The sequence below is a fragment of the Chrysemys picta genome, chromosome 1 (assembly GCF_011386835.1).
Source record: "Chrysemys picta bellii isolate R12L10 chromosome 1, ASM1138683v2, whole genome shotgun sequence".
Classification (NCBI taxonomy): Eukaryota; Metazoa; Chordata; order Testudines; family Emydidae; genus Chrysemys; species Chrysemys picta.
Genome location: NC_088791.1, coordinates 82,953,667 through 82,978,346, shown reverse-complemented (window position 1 = coordinate 82,978,346; position 24,680 = coordinate 82,953,667). Strand labels below are relative to the sequence as shown.

The 24,680-nt window shown below is 46.6% G+C and overlaps 1 protein-coding gene across 1 annotated transcript in view; it reads right to left on the bottom strand.

Annotated features, from left to right (window-relative positions):
- The window catches only part of PLXNC1 (plexin C1), a 104,294-nt gene extending 86,283 nt beyond the window's left edge, over nucleotides 1-18,011 (bottom strand). Inside the window, exons 1-2 of the mRNA XM_005306481.5 lie at nucleotides 15,737-18,011; nucleotides 1,967-2,095 (exon numbers count right to left, since the gene is read on the bottom strand). Of these exons, the coding sequence (XP_005306538.3) occupies nucleotides 1,967-2,095; nucleotides 15,737-17,143 (1,536 nt within the window). The 5' untranslated portion in view covers nucleotides 17,144-18,011. The remainder of the gene's footprint in view (nucleotides 1-1,966; nucleotides 2,096-15,736) is intronic.
- Nucleotides 18,012-24,680: the final 6,669 nt, after the last annotated feature.

Below are 24,680 nucleotides of genomic sequence, written 5' to 3'. Positions count from 1 at the left end.
GATCTTGGAGTAGGGTAAGTAATGTAATTTTTATCAGTATTAAGTAACTAACTGAAATCAACATCAAACGAGGAGGAAGAGAGAGATATGCCCATATGATATGAAGTATGTAACAATTTCTATCGATAGAGTGGAGGGTGAAGGGGTCTATAGTACGAACTAAGGTCTAAGATGTAGACCAGTGGTCCCCAAACTTTTCACATCAGGCCGCTCCTTACCTGTCCATGCCCAGGAGACATACCTGGGGCTGAGTCGTGGCTCCCAGGGGAAGGAGGGCGAAGATAGGGATAAGGGAGAAGGCTCAGGCCAGAGCTGCAGCTGGGCTGGGAGCCAGGGGCCGAGGCTAGGGCCAGGGCTGGAGCTGGGAGTGGGGCCAGGGCTGGGAGCGGAGCCTTGGCCATGCAGCAGTTGGGCTGGCAGCAGGAGCCGCACGTGGAGTTGCGGCCAGGCCAGGGGCCGAGGCTGAGGGCAGAACCAGGGGCAGAGTCTCAGCCAGCAGCTGGGACCACAGCTGGGGGTGGGGCCAGAGCAGAGCTGGGGGCAGAGCATGGCTGGGTGGTCCCCCCCCCCCCCCTAAATGTTCCACCACACCCCATTATGGGGGTGCGCCCCACAGTTTGGGGACCACTAACGTAGACCGATCTTATGCCTTCTTCTCTCAGAAGATGGAGAGTGGCCCCTACCCTGCTTCATGGCAGAGGTTCAGCCCCCTAAATCCATGGGTACTCCCAGAGGCAAAGACTATCTGGGTAGAGGCTCCATGCTTCCACACTGCCACCCAAATCCCAATACTCCCTGTAGCCCCTTGACAGTACAGCTCTTGTCTGAGTAATGCTGTACGGGACTTGGCTCCCCAGACCTCTGCTTCCCAGGACCACCCCTCAAGGGGGAGTTTCCACAGCATGAAAAGGAACCTACACAAGTTATTGCTGACTCTGCCTCCAGTAACAGGAGTTGCTTTGCCCTGGGGCTTCTGGGGTTGATGAGAGGATAGCTTGTGAGTTGCTATTCCTCTTCCATCTCACCCAACCCAAATCCACAAGTTTCTATGCCTCTTCTCTCACAAAAGTAAAAGGAGTAGGGGATCCAAAGATATTTTAATTTTTATATTAATCAGCAAACTAACATCAGTACAAAATTTGCCCTGAGTTTATTTCTTATTTCCACAAACAAGGCTAAGCAACAGAGACGTGTTCATGGTCTCCACTGAGCTATAGAAACATGAAAGCCTTCAGTTTTATTTAATTATCAAAAATTGGTCTCCAGCACCCTGGAAACAAACAGGAGAAAGTTTTTCATAGTGTATTCTACTCTACTCCAGCTGTCTGCTTAATAAAAACAAAAAGTCATCTTTTGCAGTGTAGACAGGAAATGCACTGTTACAGAACTCTGGGGGAAAAAATCTAAAATAAAAGAGAGTTGCCTCCCGGGTTTGACAGTGAGATGGAAGCCTTTCATTTCTAACTTTTTGATTCAAAACAGGCAAAGGTCAACTGTTCAGTAGCCTTAATAAAATGAGTCTGGTCTTGGTTCCTAATGGACAGATAACCACACACAGAAAAGTGTTTTTTTTTTAAAACAACTAGAGAAATCTAATAATATTTGGTATCCACTGGTAAACACAGACTAACTAAATGTGGTACAAACAATAAATTAAGGACTATAGGTATTATTTAATTGGTTAAATATATTTGTGGATTTTAAGCAGGACATATAATCTCATCTGGATGTTATTTTGTTCTCTGTGTTCCTCTGTCACCAAGGGACTGTAAACCAATAATTGTGCATTTGAATGTTTAGAAAGTGAAAATAACAATACTGAAGTTCTTTAAAATGCAAACAAAACAGAATATAGAGATATCCAGATGATAATGTTAATTTACAATATAATGTATAAAATAGAACACGGGAAACATTTACTCATTAAAACACATTGATTAGGAAAAAAATCCCACATTCCACTAACCTTCAGTAACTGTCCATCTTTTGTTCCCAAAAACAAAACTGTCTTGTTCAAAACTATAGTAGCATAAACAGCTGATAAATCAGAATGGATCAAGGTTGGTGACTTTTTGACCGGTGATAACAGTTTTTGCTGAAAATCAGACAAGAGAAGAACATGTGACAAAATTATTCAACAATACTCTAAAATGCCCTCCCCTTATGGGCCACAATTTTTGGAGGTATTTCTAATCTCAACAGCGTGTCAACACAATATACTCTTGGAAATGTACAGAGAGATGTGACGGTCCTTTTGTCAATCTGGCCTGTTTAGCCATTGACTTCAATGGGAAAAGATTTGACCTAAAATCAAGTACCCAGTGAATATGTAAGTTTATCATAGATTAGCTTCTTTTTATGCAAATATAAGTTGCATATATATAAAATATAATAATAAATAAACAATTACTAACATAAATGGGGAGGAAAAGAAAGAATCAAAGCAGATACAGCCATTTATTCCTTGATACACTGTGGATATCTATCCAGATATGAAGCCTGTTATTGGTACTACTTCTCTGGCCAATTGTCTACATGTCCACCCCTGCTGTACTATACTGCAAAGCCGCTCTGCTGTTTTAAAGTCTATAATGTCCAGATCTACTATGAATTACTGGCTCCCACTCCATGCAATCCTCAGTGTGCCTTCAGCTGGGTCCATGGAACCCTGCTTCAGACCTGAAATATGTTCAGTAGCCTCTTTTAATGAATGTAGTTACCCAGGATACAGCAGGTATAGAGTCAAACAAATAGGTATTGTTGTTTTTTCTCTTGCCAGAAAATGAAGTGCTTCACCCTTCCTTTTTTGGTTTCCTGCTTTGCAGTAAAGGAAGCTGAATCTTAACATATTGCTAGACCATAAGAACTAGAAAGTGCCATACTATTTGTGATATTGTAGGCATTAAATACAGTTTATTCCCTTGCTTTCCTCTCCATCTTAACTTTGTTATGCATAAAATTAAAGTTTCCGTATTTAATTTAGATCCAGTAACAGTCTTCATGATAAAAATATAACCCTAAATACTATAACAAAAATTAAAAAACTCTGTGAAGATGTAACTAAGATATAATATTATTATAGACATATTTTAATAACAAATTAATTACTTTATTAACAGGCTGGGCCAAAATACTGGTGTAAGATTTACACTATATAGACAAAAAACAGTGTTTGACCCACTATGTCTAAACTAGGGTTACCATATTTTGAGTGTCCAAAAAGAGGACACTCCACGGGGCCCCAGCCCCGCCCCCAGCCCCGCCCACGCCCCCTGCCCCAACTCCACCCCTTCCCCAAAGTCCCCGCCTCAACTCCGCCCCCTCCCCTGCTTTCCGCGAACATTTGATTCGCGGGAAGCCTGAAGCAGGCAGCAGGTAAGCTGGAGGGGTGTGGGGGGAGGAGGCGCGGCCCAGTCTGCCCCCCCCCAACCAAGCGGCTCCCTCTGGCCCCGGCCCCGGCGTCTCCAGCCTGGCTCGGCTCGGCTCGGGCCCTGGGGTGCCGCCCCCGGGCCAGCCCCCGGCCGAGCACCCCCAGCCCGCCCAGCACCGCCGGCCCCCGGCCCAGCACCACCGGCCCGGCCCCGGCCCCGCACCACCGGCCCCCGGCCTCGGCCCCGGCCCAGCACCGCCGGCCCCCGGCCCAGCACCGCCAGCCCAGCACCGCCGGCCCCCGGCCCCGGCCCCCGGCCCAGCACCGCCGGCCCCCCGCCCAGCACCGCCAGCCTGGCCCCCAGCCCAGCACCCCGGTCCAGCACCGCCGGCCCAGCACCCCCGGCCCCGCACCTCCGGGCCTGGCCCGGCCCCCGGCCCAGCACCCCTGGCCCCGAATGTCCCTATTTTCCCGGACATGTTCGGCTTTTTGGGATTTCCCCCCGGACGGGGATTTGAGGCCCAAAAAGCCGGACATGTCCGGGAAAAGCCGGACGTATGGTAACCCTATCTAAACGAAACGTATCTGTGGTCATTTCAATTCCAAGCATCACCCACAATTCTTTGTTGAAACTGAGTGGTAAAACTATATTAATTTATGGAAATGCCTGGGCAACTCCAGCATAATAAAACGTAGGGCAATATCATTTTAGAAAATTATTTTTATATCATGCAAAAAAATGTACAATTTATTATTAATCGTATTATAGGGCCCTCCAGAGACCCCAACCAAGATGAGGGCTCCATTGTGTACATGTTTTAGAAACACATAGGGTACGTCTTCACTACCCAGATCGGCGGGTAGTGATCGATCTATCGGGGATTGATTTATCGCATCTAGTGTAGAAGCTATAAATCGATCTCCGATCGCTCTGCCATCAACTCCAGAACTCCACCGCGGCGAGAGGCGGAAGTGGAGTCGACGGGGGAGCGGTGGCAGTCGATCCCGCGCCGTGAGGACGCGAGATAAGTAGAACTAAGATATGTCGACTTCAGCTATGCTATTCTCGTAGCTGAAGTTGCGTATCTTAGGTCGATCCCCCCCGCAGTGTAGACCAGGCCTAAGTCAGAGACATTCCCTGCCTGAAATGGCTTACAATCTAAAACAGCAAACCTGGACGCTGTTCCTCACAGGCAGATCCCTACACCTGTATGGAGCTTCATCAAAGACAGGAACCTAACTAGCTCCCTTGGAAGGTCTGGTCATAAACAGACAAAGGATGGGAGATGGGAAGCATTATCCTTCCCATTTTACAACTGGGGATTTTAGAAAAATGACATGACTTCCCACATTCACAGAGTGAATCTGTGACAGAGCATGCCAAGTCAAGTCCAGTGATAAGGCCCTCCTCCGATGGAGAGAATATTTTTCTACAATGTAAATCCACTCTCAATTAAAATAGTTTCCTGTAACTTAAATTAGTTACTTTCAATTAGTTTGTAGAAAGCACATTTAGGAAAAAAAAACTTGATTAACTTTGATATTAAAAAATATATATCTCTTTTTTCAAGTGGTTGGAAAACACAGAGAGATTGTGATGCATCAGTACAGAAATGTAAAGTACTCAGTTTAGCCATGAGACTTCTGTACAATGGTGCTCTGTTTTAAATAAGGAAATCATATGATTGCAAGCATTTGAAGAAAAAAAGTTAATTGACCTTTCATTTTTGTAGCAGATCAAAGGAAGACAAACTTGAACCATTAGCCTATACAGTGAATTTTAGTTAAGACTGAGGAGCAAGGAGGTCACCAACTGTTCCAAGATTGGATTTCTGGGACCATCATGATTTTTTCAGGGCATGTTGTGCAGGAGTCAGGGGTGAAAGTAAGGTGGTACGGGCCGGTACGGTGTACTGGTAAAAAGTGGCCGCCGGTACCGGCCCGTACCACTGACTTTAAAGCGCTGCCACGGCAGCGTGTTAATGTCGTTGCCCCTTTTGCGCCCCTCGGGGCCGCGATTTAAAAGGGCCCGGGGCTCCAGTTGCTGCTACCGCGGGCGGAGTCCCGGGCTCTTTAAACCGCCACTGGAGCCCCAAGTGGCGCGGGCCAGGCAGTGCAGATGGGCTGGCTGGGGGACGCTGACCCCAGCCCCACCCCTTCCACCCAAGGCCCCACCCCTTCCTGGGCAGCAGGGGGCAGAGCTAGCCCCATACCGGTAAGAGCTTAATTTTACTTTCACCCCTGGCAAGAATGAAAGGAAGACAAGCTACTCAAGGTGTCTTGCAGAAGCTGCACAGTTAGACCCTGGAAGGAAGGAGGAACTACCTAGACATTGAAACACTATAGTGACTGAGTTTTATTTTAACTTATATACTAGTAGATGAGTGGTGCCATTCTTTAGCATCCTCTCTTTCTGACTGAAGAAGCAGTCCTAACAAGTTTGAGAAAACATCACCCCAATTCTCCTTGCTAGATGGAGGGGCACTATAATATTAAGCTTACATGGATGATGAAAGGTTTGGTGGGCCATCAAAACAAAAAAATTGCCTTCACTCTTTTACAGCCTATTTCCTATCTTGTCCCCTCCCTTTGGGGTGCAGCTGCTGTTCCTTTCATCCTTTTTTCACAAGCATTTAGTTTTTTAACCAGCCCTTTTACTTCTTCCACTGTGACTAAATGGGTTATAGTAGTGCAGGGTCTTCCCAGGCTTTTCCTTTCATAAGTAAAACCAATCTTGAGTCAGCCCTAAAAATGTATTTGCAGTTGGAGCTTCCTCTATGCTTCATTAGTCATACTTCTCCTCCCTTCCGTGTTCCTCTATTCCAGAACATTTCTGTGACATAGGGCCAGAAAGGGTTACACAACTAGCAGGCTAATTGACCCAGATTCAACCTTTAGAGACATATTAGTAGATAATGATTGTGTTTGAGGTTGACAGTGTAACCAAATGGTTCCTGTCTATCCCTGTATTCTGTTAATTCAAAGATCAAAAGGATATGTTAATATTTAGGTAAACTGTGAATGTTGTAATATCATTGACTTTATTTCTCTTTTACAGGTAGTTTCTACAAACTTCAATGGTAGGAGATGGGCAATTGCCTTTTATTAATCCATGAAGCTAATCATTGGTGGTTCTTAGGACATAGGAGGTTACGTCGAAGACACTATTGTTCACCCAAGGACTGCACGCTGTCAAGAGGCAGCTAGATAACTATAAAAAGAAACCTAGTCCCTGATCCTATCATCTCTGATCTGCTTAAGCTTCATCGGGGAAGTTTGAGTTGCAAGACTGATGTCCCCAGCTCCAAACTGGGTCACCCTGACATTGGACTATAACTTATAGAACTAATTCTGAAAGAACTTTTTACAACTCTGAAGCTCACCATCTCTACTATGAACTGACCTTAGAACTTTATTCATATCTGTATGTATAATGATCTTTTAACCAGTACTCACTCTCTTTTCTTTTTTAATAAATTTTAGTTTAGTTAATAAGAATTGGCTGTAAATGTGTATTTGGGTAAGATCTGAAATATTCATTGACCTGAAAACACTTTTTATATACGATGACAAAGGTTTTCACTAATCCTCATCATATTTGACTAAGCTGTCTGGGTGGAAGCTCAAAGCTGGGTTGCTTTAAGAGAACTGTATTTCTGGCTTCTGGGTAACCAGTAAGGTATTGTAGAAGCTTTTCTGTTGCTGGCTCAGTGAATCTAAGTATTAGAATAACCATCAGTTTTGGGGATTGTCTGCCCCATTCTTTGCAATTTGCCCTAATTAAGCAATCTCAGTGTGGCCGCCCCTGGGGCACCGGTCACAACTTCCAAGATCCATAAGAACACAAGAAATTTACCCAGAAAAGACCATCCTGTCCAACATGGTTGCTCTCTCCAGTTCTTAAATCCTTTTCTGCTTTAGTCTATACTCCTCAATCTCCTTCACTTTCACAAACAAACCCAGATGTCTCCTGGATTAATTTAGACTGTGTTACAACCACCTCAGCTTGTAATGTATCCTGTTTATGACCCTTTGCATGAAATTACTTATACATGTTCTATAATTTACATCTAGATTTCTTCACTTTGAGTACAGCTGTGACTGCTAAATTCATGCCTCTATGTTCTGTCTTGATTTTATTTAAATGTTTTAGAGTGCAAGCTCCTTGGGGAAAGGACTGTGTTTTCCTGTTTGTACAGCTCCGAACTTACTGCAGCTGCTCAGTAAGTAAAGCTACAAAGCCAGATCCTTAGCTGGTGTTAATGGACACAGCTCTACTAACTTCACTGGAACTGCACCTATTTACAGCAACTGAGGACCTGGCCCATAACTCTTCATTCCTTTTTGGCCCTGCAAAATAGGCCCTATTTTAGTTTTGCAATATATCAATAGCAGGTAGTAAGTAGACTCTCTCCTTTAGTATGTTCATTCCCTTGCAATAATTATTTAGCAACCCCTTTCCACCTAGAACAGTCACAGATAAATCTCAGAATAGAGTTTCTTGCCTAAGCTAAATTGATTCTGATCATTCATTTAGATTAAGCTAGGGTTACCATTTTTTAAAATAACAAAAAGAGGACACTCCAAGGGGCCCTGCCCCCACCCCAACTCCGCCCCTTCCCCGTCCCAACTCCGCCCCCTTTCCAAAGTCTCCGCCTCAACTCCGCCCCCTCCCCTGAACGCTCCACCCCCTGCTCCTCCCCCTCCCCTGCTTCCCACAAATCAGACGTTCGCAGGAAGCCTGAAACAGACAGGCAGGCAGCAGGTAAGCTGGGGCGGGGTGGGCGCGAGGAGGCGCGGCCCAGTCCGGCCTGGCTCGGCTTGGGCCCTGGGGCGCCAGGTCCGGCCGAGCGTGCCAGCCCCGGCCCGCCCCGGCCCCGGCGGCTCCAGCTCGGCTTGGGCCCCAGGGCACAGGCACAGGCACTGGCCCTGGCTGAGCGGCTCCAGCCCCAGCAGCTCCGGCCCGACTCGGCTTGGGCCCTGGGGCGCTGGCCCCAGTTCCAGCGGAGCGCGCCGGCCCCGTCCTGCCCCTGTCCCAGCGGCTCCAGCTCGGCTCGGGCCCCGGGACACAGGCAACGGCCCTGGCCAAGCGGCTCCAGCCCCGGCAGCTCTGACCCAGCTCGGCTCAGGCCCCGGGGCACTGGCCCTGGTTCCGGCTGAGCGCGCTGACCCCGGCCGAGCGGCTCCGGCCCGCCCCGGCCCCGGTGGCTCCAGCTCGACTCAGGGAACGGGCATCGACCCCAGCCGAGTGGCTCTGGCCCCGGCGACTCCAGCTTGGATCAGGCCCCGGGGCACCGGCCCGTCCAGCACCGGCCCCAGCACCGGCCCCGGCCCAGCAGTGCCAGCCGGCGGCCGAGCACCGCCAGCCGCAGCGGCTCCGGCTCTGGCCCCAGCGTGGATCCAAGCCCCATGACCCCTTCCTATTTTCCCGGAAATGTCTGGCTTTTTGAAATTTCCCCCCGGACGGGGATCTGATGACCAAAAAGCTGGACATGTCTGGGAAAATCCGGACCTATGGTAACCCTGGATTAAGCCACGCTCCCTATTTACAGAGTCATGTATGCTAATCTACTGTGCACAAAATCCTAATCTCTCGGCAGGGAGTGATATTCCAATAGTTCCCACAGGGCAGGCAAGCCCATTGAAAGGGAAGACTCCCATTGACTTCAAAGGGCACTGGAACAAGTATCCTCATGTATTTTAGCCATGGAGCTTCCATTTCAGAATTGTAGGCATCCAAAAAATGCTCATTGATACGCAGCCAAATTTCTGAAAACAAATTCAGATTGAATTTGGTGATTTCTCACTGGGAAAAGCACTCATTAATTTGAGAAGAAAATGTGCTCATCTGCACGTAATTTCTATTGCAGGGTCCAATAAGACATATATTTCAGCTGTATTTATAATTTGATATACCCAAAATTAAGGCAAGGGAAATTTGGATCAGAGAAAAGCAAGGAGAACAAAAAAATTACAAAACTATAAAATTTTGTTTGAGGTAAAGTTCTCTCCCCTTGCTCCCATGAATGCTAATTATGGGTCATGAGTTGCTGGGAGTTCCACATTATATAGCTATAAATTGTGTATATATTGTATATTGCTATAAATGTAGCAACCTAGGGCAAAATGCCATGTGCAAACCCCACTGTATGAAATCATAGCATAATTGGTCCAGTCTCATAAGCAAAAATGCAACATATGGCCTAGTGAGCATTGGAGTTATATGTTTTGAAATAAAGTTGGTGGATACAGATTTTAAATGTACTTGTCTGGAATGCTACACTTAAATCCATTGCTAAAACAAAAGCACAAGTTCCGTTTGACCACAGTAGCAATATTGTGTCAAATCACACCCACCCACCCATCCAGACACAAACACCCCCTCTGGTTTCAATCCAGTAAAGTATTAAAACTTATGCTTAATTTTAAACACGAGTAGTTCCTTTCAAGTCAACAAGATTATTGGTGTACTTAAAGTTAAGCACATGCTTAAGTGCTTTGCTAAATCAGGGCCAGAGTGCTCAGTACCTTTCAGGATCAAGTTTCTAGTGGAATCTCCAAACCATTGTCCCATGAAATGCAGGAATACAGATGATCCAGTATGCATATACCCCTAGTAATACAGACTCTTTGCATGTCACTCAGAACCACAATGCAGAGGCAACATTCATGAAGTGCAAGAGCAGTGTGAATGTGGACAAATAGGAGATTCCCACACAAATCAGTCAGAAAAACTAGGGCTACCATATGTCCGGATTTCCCCGGACATGTCCGGCTTTTTGGTCTATAAATAGCCGTCTGGGGGGATTTTTAAAAATCTAAAAATGTCCGGGATTTCCCCCCGGTCGGCTATTTATAGACAGAAAAGCAGTGGCCAAGCACCGCTGGGCACCCAAAGCCCCTTCCCGGTTCCCCCATCCCCTGCAGCCTTACCACGCTGTCCGGCCCCGCAGCTGTCTTCCCCCTCCTCCCTCCCCTGAACGCTCTGCCCACCTGCTCCTCCCTCTCCCCTGCTTCCCGCGAATCAGATCTTCTCAAGAAGTCTGAAAAGAAGCAGGGGCAAGCGGGAGGCAGCAGCAGGTAAGCTGGGGCGGGAGCGCGAGGAGGAGAGCTCTGGGGAGGCGCAGCCCTGGCCAAGCGGCTCCCTCCGACCTGGGCTGAGCAGCGCCAGGCGGCCCCGGCGGCTCCAGCCTGGCTCGGGCCCCAGGGCGGTAGCCCCGGTTCCGGCCGAGCGCGCCAGCCTGGCGCCGGCCGAGCACCCCCGGTCCAGACCAGCTCGGCTGCCGGCCCCAGCTCGGGCCCCAGCAGCGCCGGGCCAGCCCCGGCCGAGCACCTTCGGCCTGGCCCCAAGCCCTGCAACCCCGGCTGGAGCTCCGGCCGGAGCGCAGCCCGATTCCTGGGCTCTTTAAAGCCGGCCCTGGTCAGGAGACAGGGAGGGGGGTTGGATGGGTCGGGAGTTTGCGGGGGGCTGTCAGGGAGGCAGGGATGTGGAGAGGGGTTGGGAAGGTCAGGGACAGGGAGCAAGGGGGGTTAGATGGGTCTGGGGTTCTGGGAGGGCTGTTGGGGGGCAGGGGTGTGGAGAGGGGTCGAGGCAGGCAGGTAGCAGAGGGGGTTGGATGGGTCAGAAGTTCTGGGGGTCCTGTCAGGGGGCGGGGAGCAGTTGGATAGGGCATGGGAGTCCCCGGGGGTCTGTCTGGGGGCGGGGGTGTGAATATGAGGTTGGGGTGTGGATAAGGGTCGGGGCAGTCAGGGGACAGGTAGGGTCGTAGGGGGGCAGTGAGAGTGGGGGGTTCTCAGGAGGGGGCAGTCAGGGGACAAGAAGCAGGGTGGCGTAGATAGGGGGTGGGATCCTAGGGGGCAGTTAGTGGCAGCGGTCCCAGGAGGGGGCAGTCGGGGACAAGGAATGGGGGGGTTGGGAGTTCTGAAGGGGGGCAATCAGGGGGTGGGAAGTGGGAGGGAGTGGATGGGGCGGGGCAGGGGCAGGGCTAGAGCAGGGCTCCTCCCCCCCCCCCATGTCCTCTTTTTTGCTTGTGGAAATATGGTAACCCTAGAAAAACAGTGCTGTCACAAAGCTGTGGCATGTCACCATATGCTATTGCTGAGGGCTGCACTCCCAATACCAAAATGTAGCATCCTGAAAAACACCAAAGAACCAACATGATGGGTCTATGTACACTGGCCTGGCCATACATCACTGATTTAGAAATGGTCAAGAGGACCAGGATTTGCAATATTTTTTAAAAGGGCATTTTTTAAGGGTTGCTGGCAAAAGGCAGGGTTATGTTCAGATGAGCCAACCAGCCACAAGAGTTGCTCAGTGCTCCAATTCCAGGCAGTGGTAATAATACAACATATTCATGTTGCCATGACTGTAGCCAGATAACAACCCTATCTTTAAAAGATCTGGGATGTAAAGCATACACATCGCCAACTACCTGCTGCATTTCTACACATTTTTTATGATGCACAGTTGATGTTCTGGGATACATGGTGCTCCTTTGTGCCCAAAAGCCCTATCGATTTCTACAGGTTTTTTTTTTAAGTTTTGCATATTGAATGACAAGTTGTGCATTATTTTTCTGAAGATTCTGAACCCATGCACACTTTTGACTCGAAGGGGCATCACATTATGCAAGTGAACCACCTTGCACATTTTTAAGGGAAGATGACAGAAGAATGCGAGTAGAAATATCTGGAAGATGAAGCATGCATGCAGGAAGTGAGCACATGTGTTGTGTTTACCTATCCTAGCCTTTCGTGCTTATAAAATGACTTTTTAAAATGGAATTAAATTTGTTTCTGTGTCTTTCCTGCAAATGTGTATAATGAACAATGAATTATCATTAGGGCTGTCAATTAATCGCAGTTAATTCACACGATTAACTAAAAAAAAATTAATACCGATTTAAAAAATTATTCACAATTAATTGCAGTTTTAACTGCACTGTTAAACACTGAATTTTATTAAATATTTTGGGATATTTTTATACATTTTCAAATATATTGATTTCAACTACAACATAGAGTACACAGTGTACAGTGCTCACTTTATATTATTTTTATTACAAATATTTGCAGTGTAAAAATGATAAACCAAAGAAATAGTATTTTTCAATTCACCTCATACAAGTACTGTAGTGCAATCTCTTTGTCCTGAAAGTGCAACTTACAAATGTAGATTTTTTTTGTTACATAACTACACTCAAAAACAAAACAATGTAAAACTTCAGAGCTTACAATCCACTCAGTCCTACTTTTTGTTCAGCCAATCGCTAAGACAAAAGTTTGTTTACATTTACAGGAGATAATGTTGCCCTCTTCTTATTAACAATGTCACCAGAAAGTGAGAACAGGCATTTGCATGGCACTTTTGTAGCCAGCACTGCAAGGTATTTACTTGCCAGGTATGCTAAACATTCGTATGCCCCTTCATGCTTCAGCCATCATTCCAGAGGACATGTTTCCATGCTGATGACGCTCATTAAAAAAATAATGCGTTAATTAAATTTGTGACTGAACTCCTTGGGGGGAATTGTATGTCCCCTGCTCTGTTTTACCCACATTCTGCCATATATTTCATGTTATGGCAGTCTCGGGTGATGACCCAGCACATGTTGTTTGTGTTAAGAACACTTATCACTGCAGATTTCACAAAACGCAAAGACGGTACCAATGTGAGATTTCTAAAGATAGCTACAACACTCAACCCAAGGTTTAAGAATCTGAAGTGGCTTCCAAAATCTGAGAGGGATGAGGTGTAGAGCATGCTTTCAGAAGTCTTAAAAGAGCAACACTCCAATGCAGAAACTACAGAACCTGAACCACCAAAAAAGAAAATCAATGTTCAATTTATGTTCGTGGCATCTGACTCACATAATGAAAATGAACATGTGTCGATCCGCACTGCTTTAGATTCTTATCGAGCAGAACCCATCATCAGCATGGATGCATGTCCCCTGGAATGGTGGCTGAAGCATGAAAGGACATAGGAATCTTTAGCACATCTGGCACGTAAATATTTTGCAATTCTGGCTACAACAATGCCATGAAAATGCCTGTTCCCACTGTCAGGTGACATTGTAAAGTATTATCTCCTGCAAATGTAAACAAACAAACCCTACTTCATGGGATGCATGCAGTGGAAAATACAGTAGGAAGATATATATACACAGAGAACATGAAAAAATGGGTGACATTACTGCCAATGTAGGCAGGAACCAGTGAAGTTTAACATTGTGTCATGATTAACTCTAGAGTTCCAAGTATCAGAGGGGTAGCTTTGTTAGTCTGAATCAGTAAAAAGCAACAGAGGGTCCTGTGGCACCTTTAAGACTAACAGAAGTATTGGAGCATAGGCTTTCGTGGGTGAATGCCCACTTCATCAGACTTGTGTCTGATGAAGTGGGCATTCACCCACGAAAGCCTATGCTCCAATACTTCTGTTAGTCTTAAAGGTGCCACAGGACCCTCTAGAGTTCCAGTTAGTGACACATTAAACATAGCGATCCCTGCCTATACTGGCTGCAAAGCTGTGTTTAGCATCATGTTAATTAACCCAACTCCTCATGGTCATATTCTAGCACAACCTAATTTTCCAGTAAAGATAAGCCTTTTGAAAGATTGGAGTTATTGCTGTAATAATGGGACTATGCATGTCGTCTAAGACAGAACTATTCTTTAAATAATGGACGTTGGTCTTCCATATTTAGATACTTAGATACCATGGTAATGACAGCCATATAATAGATTGTAGTATTTGCACTCCTTAGACCCATTTCCCAAAAAGTCACAAAAACCAATTCTCTAGAATTTCTGATATGTGAGCTGTGCAAAATATTTATTTAGGGTTTTTTGTGTGGATTGCTATTGGAAGTTTATAATTCACTTTTGCCATGGATGACAGTCTGATAAAACACCTTAGATCACCAGTAAAGAAATCATATAAACACTTACAATGAAAGAACCAGCATCCAAAATTCAATTTCTAAATAACCATTGTTTGAGAAGGAGAGAGTTTTTATTAACGCCTTTCATTCAATTTACCATCAGTGACCACAGCAATCAAAGTGGGTTACTGACACCTAAAAACAGAGGGTGAAATCCTGGCTCCATAGAAATCAATGGGAATTTTGCTACTGATTTCAATACAGCCAGGATTTCACTCACCTAATCTTACGATTCCATTTGGAAGGGGACAAATTTTTAATCTTATTTGATGTGACTAGCTATTTTTAATATAATATTTTACATTTATATTGCAGGTTTTATTTGGAAAGATCTCAAGAGTGCTTCCCTAACTGTGGTTAGGGAAACAACTTCTTCTCATGCAGTTTCCAAAATACTCCATCCATTATTGGACAAGGCTGTCCTAACTGAGAAGGGGCAGAGGGTTAAACTGCAGAATGCTTGGGTGTTGGAGGATCTGCCAGAGACCAGAGCTCTCTTTACAGATCACAATCTTGTCTTTTTTTTGCTGTTTCTTTTGCCTGTTCTCACTTTCAGGTGACACTGTAAATAAGAAGCCAGCAGCAGAATCGCCTATCAATGTAAACAAATGTGTTTGTCTTAGTGATTAGCTGAACAAGAAGTAGGACTGATTGGACTTGTAGGCTCTAAAGTTTTACACAGTTTTGTTTTTGAGTGCAGTTATGTAACCAAAAAAAATCTGCATTTGTAAGTTATACTTTCAAGATAAAGAGATTGCACTACAGTACTTGTATGAGATCGATTGAAAAATACTATTTCTTTTATCATTTTACAGTGCATATATTTGTAATAAAAATAATAATATAAAGTGAGCACTGTGCACTTTGTATTCTGTGTTGTAATTGAAATCAATATTAAAAATGTAGAAAAACATCCAAAATATTGAATACATTTCAATTGGTATTTTATTGTTATAAGTATCATTAATGGATTCATTTTTTGAGTTAAGTGTGTGGGTTAACTGTGATTGACAGCCTTAATATTTAGTATTCATTATTATTATTTATACAGCCCCAGAGATGTGCCTGGTGCACTAGGGGTCGGGTGGAGGACGCATGTCTAGATGGCAACAGGACGTAGGAGGATTTGAAGCAAGGTCTCCTAAATTGCAATCCTGGCTCTACCCCTCATTGGAGATGTAACCGTGAACATGTCTGTCTTCCCACATCTGCAAAGGGGAATGATTCCATCTACCTCAAGGACCAGCGAGCACATAAGGCTTTTAAAATATAAAGCTCGCTCTAAGCCTTCTGGGGGGCCAGGTCCCTGAGTGCTGGCTCCGGATCAGCTCAGGGGCGCTCGGACAGGGATTTTGACTGGAGCCAGCTGATCTATTTCTCCGCGGGCAACAAGCTTAACCGAAGTGAAGGGGAGACTCACACAATCGCGGTTTCCATTGTTCTCGCCTAAAGACTTGCAACTGTTGTCCCCCTTCTCGGCCATCTGCTGCATGTCGAAGATGCAGAGCGCGGTGGAGTCCCAGCGCCGCTCGCCCGGCTCGGCGCTGAAGACCCCGGCCCACAAGCCCGCCTGCTCCAGGAGGCTGGAGGAGAGCAGGGTGCTGCGGGCGCCGCAGTCCAGGCGTAGCTCGCCTACGAGGCTGAGGTGGTCCTTCTGGCACTTCAGCACGGCCACGCTGGGCTGCGGCGCCGCCTGGTGGTCCTCCGGGGGTAAGGGGTAGTAGGGGAAGAAGAGGTGCTCGCCCCACAGGAAGGCGTCCACGAAGTGTAGTGGGGGCCCTTTGGCGGGGCGCTTCAGCGTCGCAAAATACTTCTCGGCCAGGCTCATCTCCGGCAGGCTGCGCACGGTGAGCACCGTGTTGGCGTCCGAGGCCGAGGGAACGCAGCTCAGATCGGAGTCGGACTGATTGGACAGCGAGTAGGCAGCGGCCAGCGCCAGCAAGCGGAGGCCGGGCTGCAGCGCGAAGAGCACCCCGCTGGTGGAGCCCTGCGGCAGGCAGCTCACCACCTCGGTCTGGTTGGTCAGCACCGTCAGGTTGCCCAGGAACCGCACCTGGCAGCTGCCGTGGTACAGGGTCCAGCCGGTGAGCAGGCGGCCGCCCTCCAGGTCGGGCAGCAGCAGCTTGTTGTGGGTGCCCGCCGGCTGCGAGCAGTCCTGCGCCCCCGCCGCGTGCGCCAGGTGCAGCAGGCTCAGGGACCGGTTCAGCTTGTAGATGCAGTTGCCGCCCGCCAGCAGGAGGCTGTCCCCGCTCGCCGCGATGTTGTCGATGGGCACGGGCAGGGTGTAGTGCGGCTGGCACACGACGACCCCGGCCCCAACCAGGGCGATCAGCAGCGCCCAGGGCAGCGGGGGCGCGGCGGGGCCGGGGCGCCGGGAGTCCTTCTTCCTGCACGGCCCCATGGGCATGGCCAGCTCCTCCATCGGCTCAGCGGCTGCTCTAGCTGCCTGGCGGCGGCAGCTGCCCCATGCTGTGCTGCGGGGCGGCAGAGGCGCTGTGTCGTTCAGCCCCGGCTTCCTCCGTCTGGCTGCGGCGATGGGAAGTTCCTCTCCGGGAGGCTGGGCTGGGCTCCTGGGTGGGGGTTTGGGCCTTATACTTGTTCTTGCGCAAGTTTCCTTCCCCAGCCACCCCACGCTCTGCGCCCTCCAGGATCCAGCGGGCTGGGGCCGCAGCCACTTGCCCAGCTTTGTTCCTGGGTGCACTGCAAAACCAACGCTGGGCTCCTGCTGAGAGTGAAACATCCGACAGCCTCTCCGCCTAGATGGGAGTAAAGCACCCTGTGCGCCATGCAGACTTTGGCAGGCTTCTTGGAGGTGCCATGAGAGCATGGCTGGGGCCCACTTGGACTAGGGTGACCAGATAGTAAGTGTGGAAAATCAGGAGTTTTGAGCGGGAGGTGGAGGGAAAGGGGGTATAGTTGCATATATAAGACAAAGCGACTAATATCAGGATGGTCTTGACAATATCGGGATATCTGGTCACCCTAATTTGGACTGCCAGGCTGACACAGGTTTTAAACCTCTTGGGGGGGGGGGGGGGAGGGAGAATAACATTGGAACCAGGGGCCCCACACACAGCTGATTTTCCAGCATAGATGGGACTGTAGCTGTGGCCAGTACAGTGTGTGACTTTCTCTAACCATTTCATCTTTATTACAGAGACCCATCGGGGTTCTCACAACACATTTTTGGTGGCCTCTGAGTGCAGCCACCAACTCTTGCCCGCAACAGCTTTGACAATTTTTCCTAAAATACTTAATTAACTTTAGGAAAAACAAATCAATATACACATATACATGTCCAGTGTAATTTCTTTATATAAGGATTTTATTTGTGCAGACTCAATAATAAAAATAATGTATAGTTGTCTCTATTCTTTACTGAACCTACACAGAATAGAAACAAATAATGTGTTTTGCATGTTCTTGTCCCTTTTTGTTGTTGTTTCTTTTGCTTTTTTGGTTGGTTGTTGTTAGCTCGTAAGTCTGCTGCTGTGAAAAGTGATACCGGTATATTAATATCACTTTTCACAGTCTCCCAGCTAGTTGCAAAGTTTGCTGTGAAAAGTGATATTAACATACAAATATAACTTTTCACAGCAGATTTACTCAGGCACTGCAAATCTGGGGACAAATTAAGCCCTGGATGGGGAAGCGAGTAGGGAGGCAGCAGGGGCCAGGCACCATGGGGGGAATGAATAGGGGGCCAGGGGAGGGGCTGGATGGGGGCTGAGGGAGACAGTAGGGCCCAGGGGCAATGGGCTGGGTGGGTGAAGGGCCAGAGGCTGCAGTGGGGGCCAGCACCCACCACTGCACAGCCAGGGCCCAACCCAAAGCCCTTTGGCTGGGGCCTGAGGCCCAGCGGCTGGCGAAGGCAGCAGGGGCCAAGGGCAATGGGGAAGGAGTGCTGAGACCTAGATATTGGCTTCTTCCTTCTAAGCAAAGCCAGGCTAATTTGGGATTCTTGCTAACATTTATCTCAGTACAGGATGGCCCTTCACACAATGTCATGAAATGAAAACAGTCCATTTTATACAAGCTTGTCTGTCCTCCTGGGAGCTTCAAAATCCACACACTTTGCTAATTTCAAGGAAGCATAAAACTGAGATTCTTCCCACCTGTAGTCATGATAGATCAGTATTTTCATAACAGTAGGATAAAATTAATCCCAGACTCCTGGGTGAACCTTATCTAAATTCCCCTTCTTGATGTGGAATTACATTGAATATTGTGTTTTTTCATTTCCTTTCTTAAGCTGTTGCGTCATGTTGTAGTTAAACAGTTGCTGCAATTCACTCCCCAAAAGGTGGTTGCAGTGATTTTTATTTAGTCTGTTAATAACAATTGCAAAGCCTGTTGTGCGACATTTAGATTTGTCCATCTTTGGGTGGCAGTTGTCAAATTTAGTGCCTCCTTCTGCAAGGTGCTGAGCACTTTGAACTCCCACTACAGCCATGGACACTCAGCACCTCACAGGATCGGGCCTTTAGACTGGATGCTCTTTGAAGCTTACTAGATCATTTCCAGTAAGACTCAGCAAAAGCAGAACCGTGTATTGCATGCTCAGCAATTGGCAGATATTCTGCTTTTGCTGAGTCCTAAGTAAAGATATAATTATGCAAGAAAAGAAACAATATTTTATCAACTTCTCCTGCCCTAGTGGGGCAGACTTTAATGTTGCTGGAGCAGTGTAAAGTGGCCTTAGTGTAAATAAGAATCCATCCCCAAATTTGCAAATAGAAGGTATAATGCCGATATTAGCAGTTTGAATACATACATAGAATATCAGGGTTGGAAGGGACCTCAGGAGGTCATCTAGTCCAACCCCCTGCTCAAAGCAGGACCAATCCCCAACTAAATCATCCCAGCCAGGGCTTTGTCAAGCCTGACCTTAAAAACCTCTAAGGAAGGAGATTCCACCACCTCCCTAGGTAACCCATTCCAGTGCTTCACCACCCTCCCAGTAAAAAAGTTTTTCCTAATATCCAACCTAAACCTCCCTCACTGCAACTTGAAGACCATTACTCCTTGTTCTGTCTTCTGCTACCACTGAGAATAATCTAGATCCATCCTCTTTGGAACCCCCTTTCAGGTAGTTGAAAGCAGCTATCAAATCCCCCCTCATTCGTCTCTTCTGCAGACTAAACAATCCCAGTTCTCTCAAGCCTCTTCTCATAAGTCAAGTGCTCCAGCCCCCTAATCATTTTTGTTCCCCTACGCTGGACTCTTTCCAATTTTTCCACATCCTTGTAGTGTGGGGCCCAAAACTGGACACAGTACTCCAGATGAGGCCTCACCAATATTGAATAGAGGGGAATGATCACATCCCTTGATCTGCTGACAGTGCCCCTACTTATACAGCCCAAAATGCTGTTAGCCTTCTTGGCAACAAGGGCACACTGTTGACTGATATCCAGCTTCTCGTCCACTGTGACCCCTAGGTCCTTTTCTGCAGAAATAGCAAATGTACATTTCCTTCCCCAAAATGTAGGCTGCACCCTGCAGCAGTTATTGCTTAAGGCAATTTATTTTTCCCTGGATTTGAAGCAACATTTATTACTGGCACTTTTCCAGTTGCAGCAGTCAGAGTCCATGACATATCCTGTTCCCAAATCCAGAACCCCCAACCATTTATACTACTCCACAGGCAGTGACTTAAAGGGTGTATACAGGCCTTGCACAATGCAGTGAAACAGAACTGCTAAGCAAAGCAGGCTACTTCTGGTGCTACACACTTTCTGAAGATATGATTTCCTGCACAAGACTGGGTTCTTAGTCAACATGTAAATGAAATAATGTTCAAACCGATCACACTGAAATAGATTGTCCAAGCACAGGAGTCCACTTACTTGGCAGGACAACATAAACTGAACACAGTACACTTGTGCTCCATCTGTTACATTGACTTCCAATTTGTTTCTTAGTGCAATGCAAGATGTTATAATATAAAGCTCTATATGGTTTAGGTATTGGCTTATGTGACGTCCTAAGACACATGGTCAATTGGCGACTTTAACAGACTCTAGTTTAAATTTTTAGGGCCCTGGCAACAGGCTATATTCAGCAAAAAGTCCACATCTTTGGAAGTTGCTCGCCTTGTAAAGTCACTAAAGCCCCAGGTTTCTGGCTTTCAGGGCAGAGCATATGCAGGAGGAGAAACCAAACTAATTCTCCCCCAAGGTGTACAATGGAATTCATTGGTTGACTGTTTAGAGCTATTTATTAAGAACTAGCATATTCTGGTGACAATTTGTGAAGAAAATTGTGACAAAATAGATTGAAGTCAAATTAGTCAACATTGATCTAAAGAGAAATGTAGAAGGTGTGCTGAATATACTGAAACCTACTTCCATAGCCTTGGACAAACTGCAGAAAGATTGCTGCTGTATTGCTGATGCTGTTGAAATTTGGAAAGAACTTCAAGAGACATTTATTCACACAGTGCATAGTCAACCTGTAGAACTCTTTGCCAGAGGATGTTGTGAAGGCCAAGACTATAACAGGGTTCAAAAAAGAACTAGATAAGTTAATACAGGATAGGTCCATCAATGATTATTAGGCAGGATGGGCAGGGATGGTGTCCCTAGCCTCTGTTTTCCAGAAGCTGGGAATGGGCAACAGGCAGGGCCGAATTAATGCAGGAACTTTAAGGGCTGCAGCCAAGGGCCTTGGGTTAAGGGGGGGTCCCGCAGGCCGGACAGCCCACTGCTTCTTTTCATTAGGCCCATGGCAAGTCTCCGCGCCGTGGGCTGGACACTGGTCCTCGAGCCTCGGTGCCTCCCCCCAGGCTGAAGCTGCGAGTGCTGACTCGCTGATGTGCCCCTGCAGTCCCTGGATGAGGGGCATTCAGGGAATCTCTGTGCGCTGCTCCTGCCCCCAGCGCTGGCTCCACAGCTCACATTGGCCGGGTACCGCAGCCAATGGGAGCTGTGGGGGCAGCACCTGTGGGCACGGGCAGCATGCACCGTGCAGAGCAGCCTGGCCCCTCTGTCTAGGGGCTGGACATGCCAGCCACCTCGGGGAGCAGAGTAGTGAGGAGCCAGGGCAGGCAGGGATCCTGCCTTAGCCCTGCTGCACCACTGACCAAGAGTTGCCCAAGATAAGCGCCTCCTGGCTGGAGCCCACACCCCAACCCCATACCCCAGCCCGGAGCTCCCTTCTGCACCAAAACTCCCTCCCAGACCCCACATCCCCACCTTCATCCCAACCCCTTGTCCCAGCCTTGAGCCCCCTCCTGCACCCAAACTCCCACCCAAAGCCCACACCCCAAACCTCCTGCTGCACCCAACCACCTGTCCCATCCCTGGCCCCACTTCAGAGCTCCCCCCAGCTGGAACTGCACCCCCTCCCATGCCCTCTCACACCCCAATCCCCTGCCCCAACTCTGAGCCCACTCCCCCACTCTAAACCCCCAGAAGTCCTACAAAATCTAATAGCCCTAGGCCCACAGGAGAATTAGTCCAGCGCTGGCAATAGGATGGATCACTTGGTGATTACCTGTTCTGTTCATTCCCTCTGAAGCACCTGGCATTGGCCACTGTTGGAAGACAGGATATTGCACTAGATGGACCTTTGGTCTAATCTAGGGTGACCATCCTTCCCGTTTTTAAAGGGGACAGTCCCATTTTGGGGGACTTTTCTTATATTGGCGCGTATTACCTCACACCCGCTGACCCGTTTTTTCACAGTTGCTAACTGGTAACCCTAGTCTGACCCAGTATGGCTCTTCTTATGATACTGAAGAAACAAATATCCTACAGCAAAGTTAATTTGCAGGCAGTAAAGAAACAGATGGATCAAGCACTCAATCAATCTCATTTTCTTGCCAATATTCTCAACCCAAAGTACTAAGGTATATGCCTAACTACTGAAGAAGATGCTGCTGCTATGACATGGGCATCTAATAATCACCCATCAGTCAGACCAATCATAATATCAGGGCTGGAGGTGAACCATTCAAGCAGGAACTGTTTGTTGATGATATTTTAGAGAAAGTCACACCATTGATAATCACTAGCTAAGCACCTGGAACCAGAGTTTGTTGAAGTGCTAAACCAGTTTTGGACAGCAGTAGCCTCTTCAGCAGGCACACAAAGAATATTTTCTTCATTTGGACTAAAAAATTAAAAACTGAGAAATCTATTGGGAGTTGAAAAAGCAGGAAAACTTATCTTTCTCTTCCAGTCTATGAATAAAAACAAGGAAGGAAGGGATGAGAGCTACTAGTTTTAAAAGTTTGAAGGACAGTCCAAGTACTTAGGAGACTGTTGTTTCATTTTCAAGAGACTTAGGTGAATACAAACTCAAACTCCCATCACTTTTACTTAGGCATATTTGAACATTTTCCCAGGCTGACCTGAAATAATCAATTTAATTAACTGATTACAGTTAACCTCTCTGTTCCTTTAATAAATCATTTAGTTGTAAATGTGAAACATGTTCTGATAAGAGAAATGTATGTATCCAAAACATGTAAGGTTGTTTTGTTTAATAAATTTAACATGCTGTTTTGTGCATTTATAAAGCACTAAGAGCCAAATCTTGAACTCTTTACTCAGAGGAAAATTCCCAGTGACGTCAATGAACCAACTTCACCTGTAATTACACCTTGAGCAGTTTCAGTTACTTCAGTGGGATTACATGAGAGCAGAATCTTACCCAATGTGAGTTTTGCCTGAATAAGAATGGTGTAAGGACGTCAGGACTTGGTCCTATGTGCATGAGTTAAAACAAAGTTTGATCCCTTTTTACATAATTTCTTTAATCTGAGACAGAACACAGCCTTTGTTAACATATTACTCACTAGTCTCTCTCTCCGCTGACTCAACTGCCGCCTTCTCTCTGTCCTTCTCTCTCATTTGCAAGACAAATTTAGGACTCTGTGTAGAGATCTGGCAAAAGGGAAGCCACTGTAGTTAATTTTATTTTTTTCTTAAAGTTATCTATTTTGAATTTAGCTTAAACTTGGTACTCTTCCTACATTGAAACAACTTTTGCGGATTTATGTACACTTATTTTAACATGGATGAGAATTTATTCTGCTCCATAGCTGGCTAAACAGCCTGTGTTGTTAACATTACTGTGCATTTTATTTTCAGTGCCATATCTGAAAACAGGGCAATAACTGCTTTTCACCTAATATATTTCAACAAGTCAATTTTCTACTACATCTACACATGGATTAAATGCAACAGGAAAACCAAGAGGCTGTATTGAAAGACTCCTCCTTTACAGAGTAAGTGCACCTTAATACTTCGAATATTCAAATGGATTCTGCAATGTTGGATTTTAATTCTACTGTGATGTCTTTTTTGTTTTTTGTTTTTTTGTTTTTATTGTTTTTTGTTGTTTGTTTGGTGGTTGATCTAAGAATTATTGGGCCTTCTGCACCCTTTTCTGCTTCTCTTGCCGTATACGACGAGGAGATTCCAGATACAAGAACAGGCTGCTCTGTGGCCCACAAGAGGAAATTCAAGTGAGTGCCACAAGAAGCTGAACTGTTACACCGCAAATAATACAACAGCTTGAAAAAGTCCATTATCCTGAAGTGAAGGGAATCCTATGACAAAGTCAAATATTTTTGTACAGCAGAATCCTGACAGCTAACAACCCTTTTGTGCATTGTTTAAAAAAAATAATAATGGATGTTCAGTTTGCCTCCATTCTAAATAATACAAACTATTGTAGATGACTGACCAAAGAAATCATGAACATGCACCCAAAGCATGTTGTTTTCAATCACATAATTTTTTTTTGCGCCAAAGGTGACTCTTTATTGAAAGTGTTTGTGATACAGTGGCAAGGAGAAAGAGAAGCAACTCAGAATTGCATATAAAAAGTAACAGAGATATATTGCTGTTCCACATATCTACAATGTGTTCATATTCTGTGCCACAAACTGTGACACCAAGGAAGAATGGTTTGTAGCAAAAACAAGCACGTGAAACAGGAAACTCAGGTTCTGTTCCCTCTTTGTCACCAACTTCTTGTGTTTCCATCTACCCATGAAGGGGTGTACTCGCCCTATCCGCCAAGTTGAATTAGGCCATGTAGGCCCAATCAGTCAATTAAGCTACAAACAGGGGAGATTTAGGCTGTGTGGGGGCACTAATTAGAAGGGAGATCACCTGTAAGGGAACAAGCAGGAATTCTATAAAGCCAGGAGGCTGGCAACAGGAAGTCTGCAGTCTCATCCCCTGAGATAAGGGAGAAGGAAGGGTGAATAGGAGTCTGTGAGGAAGGGTTTACCCAGTAGGCCTAGGAAAGAGGGGGCTGACTAGGAAGACTGGTGAGGGCATAGGTGTTGGAACTAGGAGTCCTGGGTGTGTGGCCGCTTCCCCTGGCTTGAAGTAGTTACCATCATATAC